Source organism: Gambusia affinis, linkage group LG21 (assembly GCF_019740435.1).
Source record: "Gambusia affinis linkage group LG21, SWU_Gaff_1.0, whole genome shotgun sequence".
Taxonomy (NCBI): domain Eukaryota; kingdom Metazoa; phylum Chordata; class Actinopteri; order Cyprinodontiformes; family Poeciliidae; genus Gambusia; species Gambusia affinis.
The window spans coordinates 2,350,265-2,369,471 of record NC_057888.1 but is presented as its reverse complement, the minus strand read 5'-3'; the positions used below and the strand labels follow the sequence as shown (position 1 = coordinate 2,369,471).

General features: G+C 36.8%; 1 protein-coding gene and 1 long non-coding RNA gene across 4 annotated transcripts in view; one reads left to right on the top strand and one right to left on the bottom strand.

Moving 5' to 3' along the window:
• The window catches only part of LOC122824499, a 70,203-nt gene that overhangs the window by 37,088 nt on the left and 13,908 nt on the right, over positions 1–19,207 (bottom strand). For both annotated transcript variants that reach the window (XR_006369518.1, XR_006369519.1), the window contains exon 2: positions 12,047–12,221. This is a non-coding gene — a long non-coding RNA (uncharacterized LOC122824499). The remainder of the gene's footprint in view (positions 1–12,046; positions 12,222–19,207) is intronic.
• LOC122824498 (cadherin-20-like) overlaps positions 1–19,207 on the top strand; it is an 80,906-nt gene that overhangs the window by 56,584 nt on the left and 5,115 nt on the right. For both annotated transcript variants that reach the window (XM_044105224.1, XM_044105225.1), the window contains exons 3-10: positions 1,384–1,678; positions 1,756–1,875; positions 8,879–9,046; positions 10,880–11,067; positions 11,987–12,240; positions 14,759–14,895; positions 16,960–17,081; positions 17,803–17,920. In XM_044105224.1, the coding sequence (XP_043961159.1) occupies positions 1,384–1,678; positions 1,756–1,875; positions 8,879–9,046; positions 10,880–11,067; positions 11,987–12,240; positions 14,759–14,895; positions 16,960–17,081; positions 17,803–17,920 (1,402 nt within the window). The remainder of the gene's footprint in view (positions 1–1,383; positions 1,679–1,755; positions 1,876–8,878; positions 9,047–10,879; positions 11,068–11,986; positions 12,241–14,758; positions 14,896–16,959; positions 17,082–17,802; positions 17,921–19,207) is intronic.

Here is a 19,207-nt window from a genome sequence, read left to right as displayed (position 1 = left end):
CACCTTACAAGTAAACAAGTGGATGTTTGAGCTCCTTTTTCTACTTTGTCATCTTGCACCAGTCTGCTCATTTGTCCTCTAACATCAACAAGACCTTTTCAACCACATAACTGCCGCCCACTGGTTATTTTCTCTTTCTAGGACTACTTTTTGTAAAACAGAGATTTTTTTGTGCTAGAAAATATCAGTGGAGCAGCAGTTTCTGAAACGATAAAGTCACTGAAATCCACTTTCTTCCCTGTTCTGATGCTCACTTTGAACTTCACCAAGTTATCGTCACCACAGCTAGAATCCTGAATGAGTCTGCCATCGTGTGATTAGAAAATTCTATACTTTTGTTAACCAATAAGTGTAGCTGGCTGGTAGGTATATGTGTCAAAGAATGAGAGCAAAGAATTTTCTCAACGCATGAAAGTGAAAATGGCTGACAGTGGTGCCTGCTTCCTATCTCTTAAAATTGTTAATGAAGTGTAAGTTCTGGTATCTGATGAGCAACTAATTCAATTATACGAGAACTGCAGAAGGAAACGGTTAAATGACTTTGGTCTGTATTTTTTATGTATTTATATCACTTAAAAGAACAGTTGAAGGTCATCTGCATATGTTGTAAACTTTAAATTCAGTCATAAGCAGAGGAAATTTAGGCACATATTGTAAGTGTTGATGCATAAATTAGCATAATAAACCAACTTTTTGATTTCTGCTCACACTTGTCATTAATCTGAGTTTATCGCCACCTACTGGTTATTTATAGTTTCTGCTGTCTTGCCTGATCAGAGAATTTTGTTAAACATGAAAACCTTCCATTGCATTGTGATATCGTTACAAACATTCTTTCCAAGTTAGTGTTTCTTTACTTGGATGTTAGATTTCATACAACTTTCCCAGAAACTAACTTCATGAAGTTTGAATCTGAATTTATCTACATGCAATCATCCAATCTGGTCCAGCGCCAGCTTTAATTTGAAAGCTTTTATCAGCCAATACTGATAATGTGCTGATAATATTGTTAAGCCCACATTTCCACAAATAACTGCTGATTATTCTCTGTTTAAATCAGCTCATGTTTATCTCTGCAGGCATTTTTTTCCTCCAATCAGTCTGTTCTTCAGGGATTGAGGCACATGTTAACTTGGACAGAGATCATAAGGCTGATTTGGCCTGGAAAGTGATTTGGTTGTCTTATCTTCATGTTTAGCAGAGCAAGGCAGCTTTATTGTTGTAAAACTGGGAGATGTGACCCATTTGAATGCCCTCAAAAAACACATCGCCGCCCAAAATACTGAGCTTGTGGCTGAATTTAGAAGCATTCACTTGCAGATTGTTGGGATCAAATTGGTCATAAGAAGAGTTGAATTGTCTTAAAGTGTTGTTTTCCTGCAGCTCCACTCAGACATGGACAAAGGTGACGGCTCCATCAAGTACATTCTGACGGGTGAGGGGGCGGGTACCACCTTCACCATCGACGATAGCACCGGGGACATCCACGCCATCCAGAGGTTAGACAGGGAAGTGAAGTCGCAGTACGTTCTCCGTGCCCAGGCCCGAAACCGCCTCACAGACCGACCTCTGGAGCCTGAATCTGAGTTCATCGTCAAGATCCAGGACATCAATGACAACGAGCCAAAGTTCCTGGATGGTCCCTACCAGGCCACCGTTCCAGAAATGTCCAGAATAGGTAAGCAGAAGGGAAAAGTCATGGCAGCTCGAGTTGTAATATCCTCATCAAACCATCTCTTCTTCCAATTTGGTCAGGAACGTCTGTGATCCAGCTCACTGCCACAGACGCCGACGACCCCACGTATGGAAACAGCGCTCGTGTCGTCTACAGTATTCTGGAGGGGCAGCCATACTTCTCTGTGGACGCAAAAACTGGTACGACTGCAGACATGCTGCAAACCTTCCTGTTTGACTTTCAGCATCACGGAAGTTGCTTTTTTCACATTCTGGTTTACATATATTACAAAGTTAGAAATGTAGCTTTTCTACAAAGTTAAAGGAAAAGATCTGGAGCATTTAAGTTTCTACACGTGTAAATTATGGTTGCAAATTGTCCCAGACGTTATTGGTTGTTATTGCGATAATTGATAATATAGTTCTTTTCAGACCATTTTCAAGTAATACAATGGCAATAGCATAATAATCCAAGTACACATTCTCAAAGATTAATAAACTTTAAATTCTAATGAACTTCTAACACTGGAACTGGAAGACATTTTAAATATCCAAAATAAATACACAAAACAGAAACAACTAATAAAATGAATTATGGAGTCTCCTTTATCCAGTTTTTGATAGAAACAGAAAAGAGAAAAACAAAAAAATCATGCAAATTGAAATGACTGAGATCACTTTAATTTATCATGCAGTTAACTGATTCATTGCTTATTGCAACAGGCCTATATGCACATGATTTAAATTATGATTTAAAGTTGCAAGTTTAGCTTTCCTACAAACTTACAGAAATAAATCTGGAGGATTTAAGTTTCTATGTATTAAAAGTGGAATTTGTGTACAGAAAAATAATTTCTCAATTTAAAACTTGAAATAATGGCAGAAATGCATAGAAACATAATTTTATCTTAAGTGTCTATTTAAAAGCCACTCAGAAAACCTTTTGAACAATCCTATCCAGACATGTTCCAACTCCCAGATTAAAATTAGGCATTCAATCTGTATCTTTACACCTTGAAATGATTTGACAGTGATGATTTAAATCAAACTGTCCAATCAGACGGCAGATAATCAAGTCATTTCCTGCTCATCAGGTCCTTCATTTAAACAAACCTTACTTATTTCACCTCAATCATCAATCCAAATTCAATTTAAACCAAGGAGTGAGCAATTATTCAGCTTCATATTTCCCTTTATTCAACCTGCCTCATTTTAATCTAAGCTACACCACTGAAGAGAAGCTTAACCACTGATGCATATAAAACTACGTTCACACAGCATCCTTTGCTGAAACCAGATTTTTTTTATTTTTTTTTTGCATGGTCGTTCAAACTACTAATTAAATGTGGCCGCGGTTTACGACTCCAAAGCGACTGGCAGAAGAACAACGTATTTTTTCCAGGCCTGCATGTGTCCTTTCTGTCTTGTAACCCAAAGCTGTATGGAGCTATACGGAAAACAGAGAAGATTGTTGTCACTTTGGAAATTCCTGCAGGTCATTCGGTAATCTGTTTGCCTCTTGGTAGAACAGTTTCCATCTCATCTTTTCATACGTTTTGCATAACTTTCCAGTTTTTGTGATGTCCTTCTTGTCCCATGTTTCCTTTTATTGGTGACAGTTTAAACTTTGTACATTTACATTAAGGTGGAAATGTTTTGTACCCTTTTCCTGACTGATGCTCTTGAATCTGTTTTTTGGGAGATTTTACAAAACATGTGCCACAGTACAGGGAAAATCATTTAAAAATAACTTTTGCATTTAAATTTTTACAGGTTTGTCAACTTTTTGAAGCCACTTGTAAAGTAAAAACCTTCCTGCGGCTGCTGCTTTTTCCTCCTCTCTGTCACCGTTCTGAGATGCAGCTGCAGTGATTTCAGTGCTCGTGTTATGCCCCCTGTGTAAACCAACCAGCTCAAAATGTGGGGAGCTCAGCATGGCTCTGGTTGTTGCTACGAAACTACCCAACATGTTTCTTTTGTTGCTACATATAAAAGCTCACTCATGGCAGCTGACAAAGGAGACGTGTTAAGCTTAAAAGTGTGACTTTCCTGTTGATAATGAGGACAGAAGGCAGTCTGTAGTGTGGAAAGAGGCTTCCTTGAAAAAACTTTCAGCTTATAATTGAAATCTAGCCTCTTAGATGTGTTTTTTTAACCAAGCTGTGTTGGTTTGATTTCAGTTATTTGGCTCTTACTCTGTATTCTTGGCTACTGCAGGGTCAATTCTTCAGGCTCTGATCATTTCTATGAAACTGTAGTTTCATCTGGAGTGAATCTTTCCAAATGTAAACAGATTTTTGTTGGTATTTTTTTACAGAAAAATGTGAGTTTTATTTTCAGGTATCCACACGTAGATTGATTCAAAAGAAAACAAAGACAACATCTCTGTTTTTCAGTGACTCACCAAGAACTCTCAAAGGCTGCAAAAATAACTAGAAAACAGGAGGAAAAGATATTAAGCATAAAAATGAACTCCAGACCCGCATTATACCAGCAGAGGAGAAAATTGGAGGAAATCTGACCAAAACAAAAAAGCGCTTGGAAAAATATCACAAAATAAAATTTGTAATAAAGTCTTTGGGCAGCAGCCTTGGATTAGTTATTAAAAACCCGTTAGATGGGAATGCTTAGAGAAGCTGAAGCATCTCAAGTGGACATACAACAATTAACAGTAAGCTCAAGGCTGTTCTGGTTTTCTGTGGTGAAGAGAGAACTTGTCATTCACCAGTGAATGTACATTCCAGTTTACCACCATGGTGATACTGGGTTGGATCCACTTTTCCCAACAGAAGTGCTCTGTCTCCAGGAACAGACAAGGTCAACAACAAAACTCAGGTTGACTGCCTTTAAACGAGGCTCAGATCATCATAAGAAAATGTCTGCAAAATGAAGGCTGTGGCTGGAATCAAGGCTAATCAAACAAGGAATGTTTTTGTCATGTCATTTATGCGCAAGCTTTCAAAAAGTTGCCAAAAAGAGATAAAGAATGTGAGTTAGGTGTGTTTCTCTTTACTGGTTTGGAGAGAATCGACCAGGCGACAGGACATAATTTAATAAAATGTTGATGCTACGTATGGCTGCAACAAATAGGATGAAAAGGTTGCAAACTGGCACACATCTCAGAAAAATGTAGAGCCCTCCCCTCCAAGCTGGAGCTCTGAACTTTGAAATTTTCTGAGTTTTGTACTCTGGTAAGGGAAAGTTCTCCGCTTTAGAACTTATTCAGTAAATGTGTTTCCATCTCCCTTTTAGCACATTAACTCTTCCAGAAAAGCCTAAAACCACCTCAAGCAAGACCAAAAAAAATTTTCTGCTAAATTAAAGCTGCAGTAAGTAACTTTTATAAAAATATATTCTTTTTATAAATTAGTGAAAACCATTACTTTGTATTGACAGTATAGTATAAGACCGATAATCTATATAAAAAAATCAGTCTTCTTCCAGTGCTCCCAGTACTATAGCCAGGAGGAGGGTCTTAGCACTGTCAATCACCACTGTGTATGTGCTACTCATCTCCTCCCCCTTCCTCTCTGCTACGCTACAGCTTCTCCAGACAGCAGAGGCTATTATTAAACCTCAGGCTAGTTAGCATAGCCACTGATGGCAGCGAATAGTTTTCCTGTAACCAGAAGTTGTTTCTCTAGAATATTGAGCAGCATGTACACAAGATTAATTGACAGCGCTAAGATCTTCTTCCTGGCTCTGATTGGTTGGTTTGGACCTTGCGCATTTTTGCCATTAGTTACAGTAGCACAAGCAGGAACTGGAGGGGTTCAATTTTTCTCACAGATTATGTGTCTCATTCCAAACAACATGGTGACAATTTTAACAGAAAAAAATAATTTTCATGAGTAAAGTAGCTTTAAGGGATTTACTTTTGCCATCAACCTTTTCTAATGCTGAACTACTAAATATGCATTAAAAACACAACGCTTCAGTTTCCTGTTGTTAAGCTAACAGAAGAGGCACCTACAACCTTATTCAATGTTCAACCTGTTGTGTGACCAGAGATGCGTTCAGCACACCTTGCTTGTAAACGAGTAGATATTTGAGCTCCTGTGTCTACTTTCTATTCTCTTCTGACATCAACAAGGCGCTCTTCATCCACACACTGGATATTTTCTCTCGTTAGGTCGTATGGTTGTTGTCTGGCTGCAACAACCATGCCAAGTTCAAAGTCTCATAAATCTCTTTTCTTCTCCATTCTGATGCTCGCTTTGAACTTCAGCATCTCTTCAACACTTCGAGATGCAAAAGGCATTGAGTTGCTGCCATTTCATTGGTAGAATTGCTTATGTATTTGATAATTATGTGATTGAATAAAGAAATTAAATTAATGCACACTGTTAAAATTAGGATAAGTGGGAGATAAAATATTTCTTTTGATTGTGAATCTCATGAACTCGATTAATCAAGAGTGTAAGATTTATTTTAATCCCTGACAAAAATTAGTTTGACTTGATTAAATAAGAACCTTTGAGCAAAGGATACTAAAGCTCATGGGCATATACTGTGTTATTTATCATGATAAATTTAAAAAAGATTTAATTTAACATAGACATGATAAATTCCTAATTATGTTTTAAAAACCAAAACCATCTGTGATGTCAGGATTGTTATTTTTACTATTTTCTCCACTATTTGTGCAATGTGCATCAATAAATACCAATAAATTTGAAATTATGATTAAATGCAGTTAGACTGTGCAGTTTAGTGATACAAATCGCTCTTGTTTAAGTGACTGGTGTTCTGATGGTACCAAAAGTTCCACAATACTACCTCAGAATATTGTGATAAAACCTAAAGTCCTTATCGTCCACCCATAGTGCGGGATATAATCATTGCCCATCATGATCAACGGAAGAGAGAGTTTGAATTTCCTCCTTTTCAACCCGTCTGGCACTTGGGGTCAAAGTTTAGGTGTTATTTTGAGCTTTTGACCTTGTTGCCATGGTTACGAAGCACAACAACTGTTCTAAAATAAATTTTAAAAAAGTAAGAGCAAAAATCCTTCCAGTTGCACAGCATCCAGAACCGGGGGGAACAATTATCCAAACATGCAATTCATGTTGTTGCCAAATTCAAAACAATCATAAATTTGGCAAACAAAGCTAATTCCTAAAATTGTGCAACAGATCTCCAGGAAACACTCATACTGAGACATCTTGTTGAAAAACTAACTGTTCTCTTAACGACCTTCATGATTTAATGCTGGCATACAAAAACCTTTTAGTTTTCCTGTTTCATTTCATCCGACAGCTCCCCGTCAATAAAAACTCAGCATGGCTCTTGAGCAATGAATCAGCTTCCTGGGTTCCACTGTAAGTGCTGCCTTTAAGGCTTTTACTGATGTCAACACAATATAAAACTCAAAACTGGAGCAGAAGACATCATCAGCTGACCCAGACTTCTTGTTTTCTGCGTAGCTGTTGGTTTTTATGAAGACTACACTCTGGTGAAATAAGTGTGTCGAGTCACAGGGTGAAGGCCAGCCACATGCACTGAACTGTTTCTACTGTAAAACCTGAGAGACTTCACAAGTACATCCCACACAAACAGCACAGGTCTCTGCCAAAGCATCCACTGCTATTTGAAGCTTACAACCATCAGCTTTTATATATTTTATTGCCATTTCAACTCTTTTTTTTATTATGAATTTAATCTCAGTTGCTCTGTGAAGACCCAAGAGTTTTTTTAAAAGAACATTACAGAACAATTAGCTTTAATAAGAATCCACAGCACTGCAAAAAACAATATTTTACCAAGTATTTTTGTCTGGTTTCTAGTGCAAATTTCTCAGTACACTTGAAATAAGACTAAACGAACTTACAAGTAACTTTTCAGCAAAAAACAGAAGCTTGTTTAAGTCAGTAATTTCTTAATACTGATAAAGTACTCATTGCATTGACAGATAAATTTATTTTCTAACAAAATAAATTTCCGTGTTACATGGGTATATTTACACGAAGTACTCTGCTAATGGAACTAGTCATTTTTCATCAATGTTAAGGAATCATTAGCTGAAAACAAGCTCCTATTTCTTAATGAAATGTTATCTATAAGTTAGTTATTTTACTTAAAGTCTACCAAGATATTTACACTACAAACTAGACCAAAAATACTTGGTTAGATTTTGTGCTTTTGCAGTGAACGGAAAGGTTGGACAGGAAGTTATGGATTAATCAGAGTTAAGCAGAGAACCACAGTAACTCTGGAGTTAAACATGCAATAATCTGCTTTTAGAGGGAATCTAACACTGAAAACACCATCCTCATGGTGAAACACAGTGGTGACAGAATCATGCTGTGGGAATGCTATTCTTCCCATAGGACAGGGATGGTGGTCAGTTGATGGAGATAAACTGTCAACCAGAGCTACAAAGAAGCATAGATCAAATGATATCAATGTGTTAGATTGGCCTAGTTAAAGTTCAGACAATTTAATTGAAAACTGGTGATAAAAGGCCAACTTTAATCTGTAGAGATTCAGAGCTTGTAGATAATTACAATCAAGAATGGTCCTAAGAAATGTTGAATCAGTGGTGATAAATGTAAACGCATCCTATGGTTTTAATAATTTTTTATTGCCAAATACTTTGTTTTGATCTATTTCATAAAATAGCAATAAATAAGATTGCAGGGTTTGGTTGGCAAAATGTGGAAATGTTAAAAGTGTTAAACACTTTTTAAGGTTTTCCATGCATTCAATTTTTTTCTGTTTTAGTCCAAGTTCTGGTTTTCTTACTTTGTTTTTTTTTTTTCATCTTCTTGTTGTATGTTGTTTTTAATATTTTTTGTAGATTATTTTTGTAGGCATTTCTCCTGCACAAGTTTCAGGATGTCAAGTTTCATACCACTAAAATTTATAATCAAGCACTACATCTATTGTGAAAACACCCAAACCGTTAAGTTAGGTTTGTTTTCTTTGAATTGTCCCTGGCTGAAAGGTGCTTTATAAGTAAAGTTGCATGAATTTTATAGTGAAAGTCTATAAAATTCATGAATATGCGCCACCAAACATCCATTTATGTGCCATTACTACATTCAGTCATTAACTGATGAAAATAATGTAACCAGAAAATAAAATTAAAAAAATCTATTCTTCAAAAAACATGAAGGGGAACAATATTTCATGGACACACTCTGGAGCAACTCTCCTTCTCTGAGCTTTAATTGACCCCGTGACCTTTGGTTTCTGTTCCCAGGTGTGGTCCGGGTGTCCTTAGCGGACATGGATCGAGAGACCAGGGAGAACTACACCATCCTGATCCAGGCTAAAGACATGGGCGGACAGCTGGGGGGGCTGGCGGGGACCACCACCGTCAACATCACGCTGAGCGACGTCAACGACAACCCACCTGTGTTTGACCAGCGTAAGCAAAACACAGAGTGTGTTTACGATGCATCTTCACCACCATGACACACTTTATTACCTCTCCTCGAGTTTTTAACAGCTCATTTACTGTAAGCAAATGGCTGCATGCACAGCCTGCAGCTTTGAATATCTGAAGCTGCTGCAACAAACCTTTGTTTTTACAGAGAGATATGCTTTGAGCCTCCTACAAAATATAAAACAAAGCTCATTTTTAAATAATTTTATTTTACAGATATTGTGTTTAAAGGGGCAATACTTTGTAAAATTGAATTTTTCCAGCTTTTCATCATGCTGTAATGTTATCCCCTCACCAAAAACATTCCTGGAGTGTTTCTTTGATTCTTTCATTCATGTTTAAGAAATCCTATGATCTCCATGGTAACCATTCAGTTGCGCAAAACGCCCGGATGGATCTAACTCTGCCTTTGAAACATAGCTCCTCCCCGACTCCTTCAGACTAGCTAGAAGCAATTAGCAAACACTCGGTGAAACTGCACGTCTGCTGAGCTCATTATAGGAGCTACTTCTCAGTGAAACACTGGTAAAAACATTGTTAAAGGGTTTATAGAGGAGTCATGTTGGGATGACTTCCTGAAGTCGCAGTTTCAGAAAGGGCAGGAGTTTTAAAGAGACAGGGGCCCAACTTCAAGCAAGTACAACACAACGTCAAACTTTAAGTCATATTTGATATATATAGGAAGCATTTTTATAACTAAAGGTAACAGTGATTTGATTGAGCTATAAAATTTAATCATATTCCTGGAAAATACACAATACTGCCACTTTAAGGGGACATAACACCCTTTATCTGGGATGTGCTTCACTCCTTTTTGTTGAGACCGATTAGGAAATATTCATGGATCCAGAATTACATAAAACGTCTCAATTTTAGCCCAGTGCATATCTGAACCCCAAGCCAACCAGAGACTGCTCCAAAAACAGGAAGCAGACTTTGGTGCAGGGAATTCTGGGTAAATACAACCAAAACAAACCCACAAGTTTAGCATTAGCAGGAGAAATGGCTTGTGGTCGTTTACTGAAGACCAAAGAGAAATACTACAACCGCCAAAATGTCACGCTACTCTGCTTTTGTTTCCAGTTAGTGAAGAAGGAAGTTGAGCTCAGCATCTTCTTCAGAGGTTTTTGTGTCATTTCCTTCATTAGTTCTTGGTGGAGCGCTCCCACAGGCAAGAAGGGCAATAGGTTTTTCAATCAGCCTGGTTTAATCGACAACGCAGTGTGAAAGAGAACAACTGAAAATGTAACAAATGTTGCAACTTCGGCCCACAATTGAACCAAGCCTACCAGACTATGTCATGGGAAAACATCCTGTGATTCACTGCTAATGTTCTGAATAGATTGTGTTTTTATTCTTTATTCGGTGATGCGTTTCCTTCCCAAAAGGCATCCGGGTGCCGAGTCCTTCAGTCCAGCTCCATGTTTAACTCATGATAACTCCCCTTTAAAACCCGGGGTTGTCTCTCTCTCTCTTTGGTCATGTTTAGATGGCTGATTCATGGCTTCAGTCCCCAAGAAAAAAAAAACTCACCACCCACTTCCATCATAACTAATTAGCTCTGACCAATTAGCACTGTCACTTAGTGTAGGTTTGATCAGCTGCCTGATCACACCACTCTGGGCAGCTGTCACCTTTTCTTTGGCATTAGGCGGTAGATGAAGCCCTCGCCGGCCCATAAGGCACCGTTTCAGGAGTTTATGGAGCCATTTATGTTTCTCTGATGTAGAGTCAAGCTGCAGTTCCGATACAAGAAAGGTGTTTGGCTCCCTCTAGAGGACAAATGAGTGAAATGTGGCTGGTTTGTGTTGTCAGGGTTGTATCAGATGAGCGTGCCGGAGTCGGCCCCCGTGGGCTCGGTGGTGGGCCGGATCTGGGCTAAGGACAGGGACATTGGGGTCAACGCTGAGATGAAATACAGCATCATCGACGGAGACGGGAGGGACACGTTTGACATCAGCACGGACGCCACCAACCTCTTTGGCATCATCACCGTAAAAAAGGTAAATATTTCAGCGCAGATATTAACTGATTTCCTTAAAATAAGTGTTGATGTTTTGTATTTTGCTCATTTCTAAATCATATATAATCCTGAGAGGTAGCCATTGATGCCACAATTTACTGCATATTTGAAAAATTATTTGAAATATATTCAGTTAAATACCAATTCAAAAGTACATTTTTGCTTTTAGCTTCTCTGAAACAATTATTTTGCCTGTAAACCTCTTGATTTGCATTGCTCATTTGTTGTGTGCGTGGGTGTGTGCGTGTGTATATTATATGATTTTTTTTCCCTTTATAAACATTTGAAAATGTCAAAGTGGTGGCTTTCAAAGAAACAAGAAGTGTTTAATTATAAACAGACATATTATTGCTAATGGCAAAATATAGCATGTAAAGGTTTCTAATATTATCATTAATCATCGCAATAATTAATACAAATCATTGTTATTTATTACAACATAAAATGAAGCTTTTATACAAGTTATTTTTTTTAACGATTTAAACCAGTACAAATAAATAAAATATACATGATATGTCACAATTTAAATTTTATTTTGTTTCTACATTTATGTGTATTTTCACCTTTTATCTAACTAATAAAGCTTCTAAAAATTATTATATATGTAATTAATAGAATTATGCATGTCATTAAATTATGAAAATGTAAAAGGATAACAGCAGCAATATAACATAAGTTTAACAAGAAATGCTATTAAACTATTTTCCAAAAAGTTAATATACACAGTATAAATAATAAAAATAAATATACGTGCTTTTAATAAAAAATAACTTCTTAAGTTATCGACCCACTTACTGGCTTAAACTAATTTCTGCCTCATTTAGTTAGTGGCTTGAATGAAATGCGGCCATTTTGTAAATCAAACACCATAATCCAGATTACCTGCTTCTCTGTTCAAGCCTTTAGACTTTGAGAACAAGCCAAGCTACACCCTGAAGGTGGAGGGAGCCAACACCCACCTGGACCCGACCTTGCGGCACCGCGGCCCCTTCAAGGACGTCACCATCGTTCACGTGAGCGTGGAGGACGTGGACGAGCCCCCGCTGTTCGGCTCGCCGTCGTACTACATCCAGCTTCTGGAAGACGCCGAGGTCGGGACAGTGGTGAAGACGGTGTCGGCGCGAGATCCTGACGCTGCAAACAATACAGTGAGGTGAGAAGAAGTGGGAAAAACACGTTCACACAAAACAGTTTCTTATTTTCTCCTTTTACAAATTCAGTTTTTATTTGGGATTATTTCAGGCAGTATTTTTCTCAAGTTGATTTACGTCAGTTTCCCAAAACTACAAAAAATTTTTGGATTCATTTAGGGGGTTTTTTTAGATAAAGTTTACAAAAAATTTAATTTCACGTCATCTAAACATATGAATAAAATTAAAAAGTCGTTTTTCCAAAAGAAAATTTTTAATTCTCTTATTTTTGGCAAATACAAATAAAGAAAACACTCAAGATGCATTCAAATGCAAATGTCAAGGGGAAAAAACAAGATACAAACAAAGCGGTTTCGAACTTATTGCAACCGATTTCTATTTAAAAACAGAAAAATATTGAAACTAACAAGTATTTTTTTAAAGGTCAGAATTAAAACTTTTTATAGTCTAAGCAAATTAACCAGACTCTAAGTCTTCCAATCAGTTTCAAAGTATCCAAGGGCTTGAATTATATGTAATGTTACCTTTGCACCACCAGAGGGCAGAACTATGACACACATTAAAGCTGATCACAACTGAAGCCTCAAAGAAAAAACATACTGACCAATATGTGCTTTTAGCTGGTAAAAATAACCAGTTTGACCAGTTTGAAATCTAACCAGTACACAGCACTGACTTTTTGTGTTTTAAAAAAACAGATGTTGGTGTTCGGATTGAACCGTTCATAAACTGATTAGACAGGAAGGAATCTCAGCTACCCAATAAAACTTCAATTAGCTTCAATATTAAAATTTAATTATTTATCATACATTTTTTCTTAAATTAGTCATTTTTAACTTACCCATTTATTGCCTGTCGTTTTAATGTAAAGAGAGGAAAGGGTAGTAATTTTTAATTATTGTTCTTATACTAACATGAACATGTTTATGTTCAAATGTAATTAATGGGTTAGTATTTTAGTCAAAGTTTTTTATTTATTTTTTTACTCCAATTTTTTTAACTATTGTTCATATACTAAAATTTATTGTTTAAATGTAATTCACGGGCTAATATTTTGTGTTGTTGATTTAATATCTTTAAAAGTAAACATTTTTATAATTTTCCAATGCTCTTAATTAAAAATATCTAAACACCTACTAAAAATGTCAAATTAAGAATGTCAAATTAGTGGCATATTAAAACGTATTAGTGTTTTGATTTTTGTGGATTATTTTAGTTTAGTTTAAAAATATGAACTGATAATTTAATACAAACTTTTTACATTTTTGCTCTTAAACTTTGCAAAAGAAATATTAACAATAATCTCCATCACTGATTGATTGGACCGTGATTTTTTAAACAGTTTTGGCATAATTACACCAGTTTCATAATTTTTTTAAGGTTTGTGACTAAATTAAGAAAGTTTTCTTCATGGCTTCTTTATGTCAGTGTTCTGAAAAAAATAAAAAAATTCAGCACTGTTTTTCTGTATCGAATTGGTATCTGACGATATTAAACCTCAGATATCTGTATCGGTATCAAAAGTGTAAAAAGTGGATTGGTGCATCCCTGTGCATTTTAGTGTGCAGTAGTAGCGCAAGTTAACAAGTTAATTTGTAATTCAATAGATTTATGTCTGTGTTTAAAAAGAAACATTTTAAGTCAATTCAGCGCTGTTTTTCAATATTGGATCGTATCGGACGATACTAAACCTCAGATAACGTTAACAGTATTGGAATACTTAAAAATCCTCCACAGGAAAGGGTTAGTGAAATTTTTCTTTGTAGAAATTATCTCACTTTGAGAATCTCTCATATTCAGCTGTCAGCATCCTGCTCCTTCCTCTGGGTATCTTGCTTGAGCTCAGCTCACTCAGAGGAGCTGTTGTTGGAAATCGGCCCACAGTGACAGAAGATGAGCCAAAGCAGCTCTCTGCAGGTTTGTGTTTTCCTGCCGCCTGTTTGGCACGGGGAGCAGATACTCTGATTAAGCCTCCAATCAGGAACGGCGTCTCCTCGCTGCGCCTGCAGGAGCTGCCAGACGCCTTATCTCCCCGCCGCACACACGCATGCACACGCAGCATTGGATACGAGCGCGCGGCGGCCCTCAGATAGGATTACAACACCACAAAAAAAAAAAACACGCAGAAGCACACTTTATACAGCGCTGATGTGTTGATATCACTGCAAAAAGCAAATCTTATCAAGTATTTTTCATCTAGTTTCTAGTGAAAATATCCTAGCACACTTGACATAAAACAAAACTTAATAAAATTACTCAAGTAAAAGTAAAAAGTACAGCAGAGTAAAGATACTCCTAACATTAAATTTTTTCAAAAAAGGAAATGTAATTGAGTAAATGTAGCTAGTTACTACCCAAAACAGGACAATATTAAGTGAATTTTTCTGCCAATGAAACAAGTACTTTCTCATCAATATTAATGAGTTATTGACTTAAAACAACCACTAGACCAAAACTTCTTCATAAGACAGTTTATATGCAGTGTACCCATTGTTTGAGGTGTCATTTTTTGGTTTACAGGTACTCCATTGACAGGAGCAGCGACCCCGAAAAATTCTTCTACATTGAAATCACTTCCGGGGCGCTGATGACGGTGCGTTCGCTGGACAGAGAGGAGGTGGGATGGCACAACATCACAGTCCTGGCCATGGAGATGAGTGAGTAGAAAAAAACCTGGAGTAACTCCACCAAAATCAGAATACGACTCAATTTGTAGTAGAAATACTTCCTAAAGATCTGGAGCAGGCTTTCGCAGACTGTGGCCCCCTAGTGGTCTGCAAGGTACTGCATATAAACCACCCGTTTATTTGTCGTGATGTCATAGAGCGATGCCACAGCTAGCTTCCGAAAGATTGCATTTAAAAGTAAGAATGACTAAGTAAAAGTAAGAAAAACTGAAGTTACTGGTGGAAAGAAAACAACACCAGGATTTTACTTATATGACCAAAGGAAGTATTTATGTGTTATACACAAATTATTCGATTCTTTTGAACAGTTCTCATTCTATGCCATAAACGAGTCTCTGTTGGTGAGGATTTTTATTCTTTATTACTTTTTATGCTTAGTTATAATGCTCTGCTTGCACACCAACAGCTACTGTTTTTACTTAATTAAAAATGAATTCATTTGCAAATAAAATAGATAAATACAATTGATGGAAAAAGTTTTTCTTTTCTTCCAAAGCAACTTGAATCTATTTTTATTTTACTATTATTCTAAGTTACAAAAAGCCCTAAAATGTTGCTAATGCACACAACACAACTTCTTTTATTGATTTTCATGTGTTAGACATTATTGGAACGCTTAGAATCCACATTTTCATGTTCATGGTTTTGTCATGACCAGTCACATTCACAAAAAATCACCACACTTATCATTAAGATGAACAAAGAAGACTACAATAAAATGCGTTAATGCGGGGCAGTTTCAAGTTAGGCGAGTGTCTGTTAAAACTTTTTCAGTGGTCCTGAAAAAGTTTAACTCCTGTTGCGCAACAGCAGACGCACCAAGTCACCTTCATCCTTCATCCATTGGCTTTGTTTGTCTGGAAGAGTCTTTGTTTGCTCGACACACCTTAAATGAGGCGGTTATGGAATCACCGGCTGATTAAATAAGTTCTCACGTGGCGGCTAATTGAAAATGAGACGTTGAGGGCAGCAGTAGGAAGACCTGGTGAGGCAGAGCGTGGCAGGAAGGAGGAAACGATGAAGAGGCAGAACGAGAATCAACAGGAGAACAGAGGGGAGCCGAATGAGTTGGAGAGCAGACAAAATACAGTTACACACTTCCTCCAGTTTTACTCACAATGCAATAATAATCTAAGAAGTTGGATAAATATCTACGTTCACCAGTACATGATTATTATTCAATCAGAATATTAAAGCATAAATATAGGTAATAAGAATATTAAAGTAAGTAAGTAGGAATCTTTCATTTAAATAATTGATCAAAAACTTTACGTATATTAATATGTTAGATTTAGTTCTGGGCTTTGACTAGACCAATTACGACTGAGAATCCAGTCTGACTGAGCTTGGTGAAAATCTGTCCCAAAAAACTTCAAACGGTGATAAAAGGTGTAATAAATGGGTCTGATTTTAAAGATACTACAAAGCAAAACACTTCAAATCATCTATTAATTTCCTTTACAGTAACCCAACTGTTATGCACCTCTTTGTGTTTGTCTATCACATAAAATCCCAAATAAGTACATTGAAGGTTGAAGCTATGAAGACACAAAGTATAGGAAAGTTTAAAAATACTTTTTCAAACCAATGTAAGATGCATTTTTAGTCAAAAGAAAAAAAAATTTATTGCATCAGCAGCAAAATAAAAAAATGACAACTGAATTTTTTTCCTTTGAGAAGACATCAGTAAATGAAAGAAATGTTGACATTTAAAGTGGGCGGAGCAATCCCACTCTGTAGGTCAGACACTATTAGACCCGTGGAGCTTTGACCTCCAGAATCAAAGTCACATTGCTGACTGATCGATCGTGTGATGAAACCTGAGAAAGTAGTTACCGCCCTCTAATTGTATTTTTATAGCCCATTACACAGTTGGTTAAGGTATGCAAATCGCTGACTGTAATGAAGAGTAATAGAATTGTGATGGGAGCGTGAGAAGCGGTAATGTGCTGCGGGTTGGCAGTAAATGAGGGGAAGATTAAGCAAGTCCCACCGGGAGCTCAACACCTTACAGCATCTTCGTGTTTTTTGCAGATAACCCCACGCAGATCGCCAGCGTGTCTGTGGCTGTGAGGGTGCTGGACGTCAACGACAATCCACCGTCACTGTCGCATTACTTGGAGACGTTTGTGTGTGAAAACGCCAAAGCAGGACAGGTACGGAGACCAAAACTATAAATCTAACGGTTTGGTTTATTCACACTTACACAAGTGAGATTTGTGTTGAATGGGTGGCATCATGTGATTCTTAAAACATCAGTGGATGCAGTTTGAAAGGAGTCTTGCTATCTCCACCAGCTGCCCAACAGGTTTTTGGTGTTAAAGGTTGACAGCAAATTTTAAAATATGACTTTGTAATTATGTGTTATTGGAAAATATTATTGACAATATCAGCTGCAGTCCTAAAAAAGGTAAACAATAAAATAAAATCACCAATTTTTATGCACTTTAGTGGATCGTAAACAACCTGTGCAGTCCTGGTTACATTTAAAAGCCACTAATAGGCAGTAAGCAATAAATCAAATCATAAAACGAGGTCAATAATTTCCATTTGCATAATTTATTGTTTTTCTCTTTTCTTTCACTCTTTCTGCCAAAAACTAGATGGTAAAAGTCTTCAATATGGTGCTTTTATGAAGGAAGGTTTTGTTTACAGAGACTTCATATTTCACGTTATTTGTTGTCCTGTCTTTTGTTTGTTTTGGATATTTAAAATGTCTTCCAGTTCCATTAGAATTCACAGTTTGTTGATCTTTTAGAATATGCTACCGTTACTACTATATTACTGGAGAATGTTCTGCTATTTCATGATTATCCAGTAAAATCCAGTGAAACTCTGCGGTTCAGAGCAGTAATCACACCCGTCGCTGTGTTCCAGCTGATCCAGACCGTGACGGCGGTGGATCCAGACGAACCTCTGGGGGGCCAACGCTTCTACTACAGCCTGGCTCCGGAGGCCGCCAACAACCCCAACTTCACGCTGAGAGACAACCAAGGTAGATGATCTAAAACACTGAGTGTGGCGGCGTTAGCTGCATGGAGCCGATCCCAGCTGTCCCTGCCGCTGCCAGTAGAGGACAAACGAAGCTCCCACATGGAGCAGCAGCTCAGGCAGCTCTGCCTGAACGCCACACCGTTTACTGTATGAAGGCAACTGCAAAAAACTAAATATCACCAAGTAGTTTTGGTCCAGTTTCTAGTGCAAGTATCTTAGTACACTTGAAATAAGACAAAACAAATTTAAAAGTAACTTTTCAGCATGATAGAAGAGTTTGTTTTGAGTAAATAATTTCTTCATTTTTATGAAAAAGAGCTAGTTAACTGGCAAATATATTAGTACACTAGAAATAAGACAAAACTAACTTATAACTAACTTTTCATTAGGTGCAGAAACTTGTTTTAAATAAATAATTAATTAATATTGGTAAAGAAAAAAAAAAAGTTAGTTCCACTGGCAGATTATTTCACTTATAACAAAAAAAAATTTCCATGTCCCAACAAGAAATAAATTAATTGCATGATAAATAAAAATGAACTTGACCATTTTCATCCTAATGATTAATATTTTACAGCAATTTTATCTACAGATACAATCTATTTCATTTATTGTATTGATTGTGCGTTTATTTCTGGTTTTAATTATTGTAATTGGTCGTTTTATTTTTAATTGTTCCCGTGTTAAGTGCAATTAATTCAAGTTTACTGATCTTTGAGAGGGCAAACTTGCATTATTATGCCACTACTACCATTTTATTACTTACAAATGGTCTCAAAACAACAATATAATGGTTGTAATTTCTTTGCCAATTTATCGTCCAGCAAAATTTGTTATTGTGTCAAAATACTCCACATCCTGCTAAAAAGTTGCTTGTAAGTTAGTTTTGTCTTATTTCAAGTGCACTAGAAGCTACACGAAATACTTTGGAAGATTATGTGTTTTGTAGTAAACGTACAGCATTTTCAGTTTTTAGGTCTTAAGGAATTAAGTAACTCCCTTTAGTTTTTACCAAAAATTAGTGTTAAATTAGTTTTATAGATTCAATTTCTATCATAATAAAGTTCCAACAACTAACATTATCTAATCTCCTCCCTAACCAGCTGTAGTATGAGCATCTTATAAGTGTCGGTGGCCCTAATAGCTCTGGATGCAGTAGCTGCATCTACTGGATGTAAGTCTGGTGCTTAAATCTCCACAGCTGTAACATCCCTGAACAACCATCTGTGACTAATTACTATGAAAACTGCAGTTACTTCATCCCCACTGATTCTAGGGCTGCAACTAA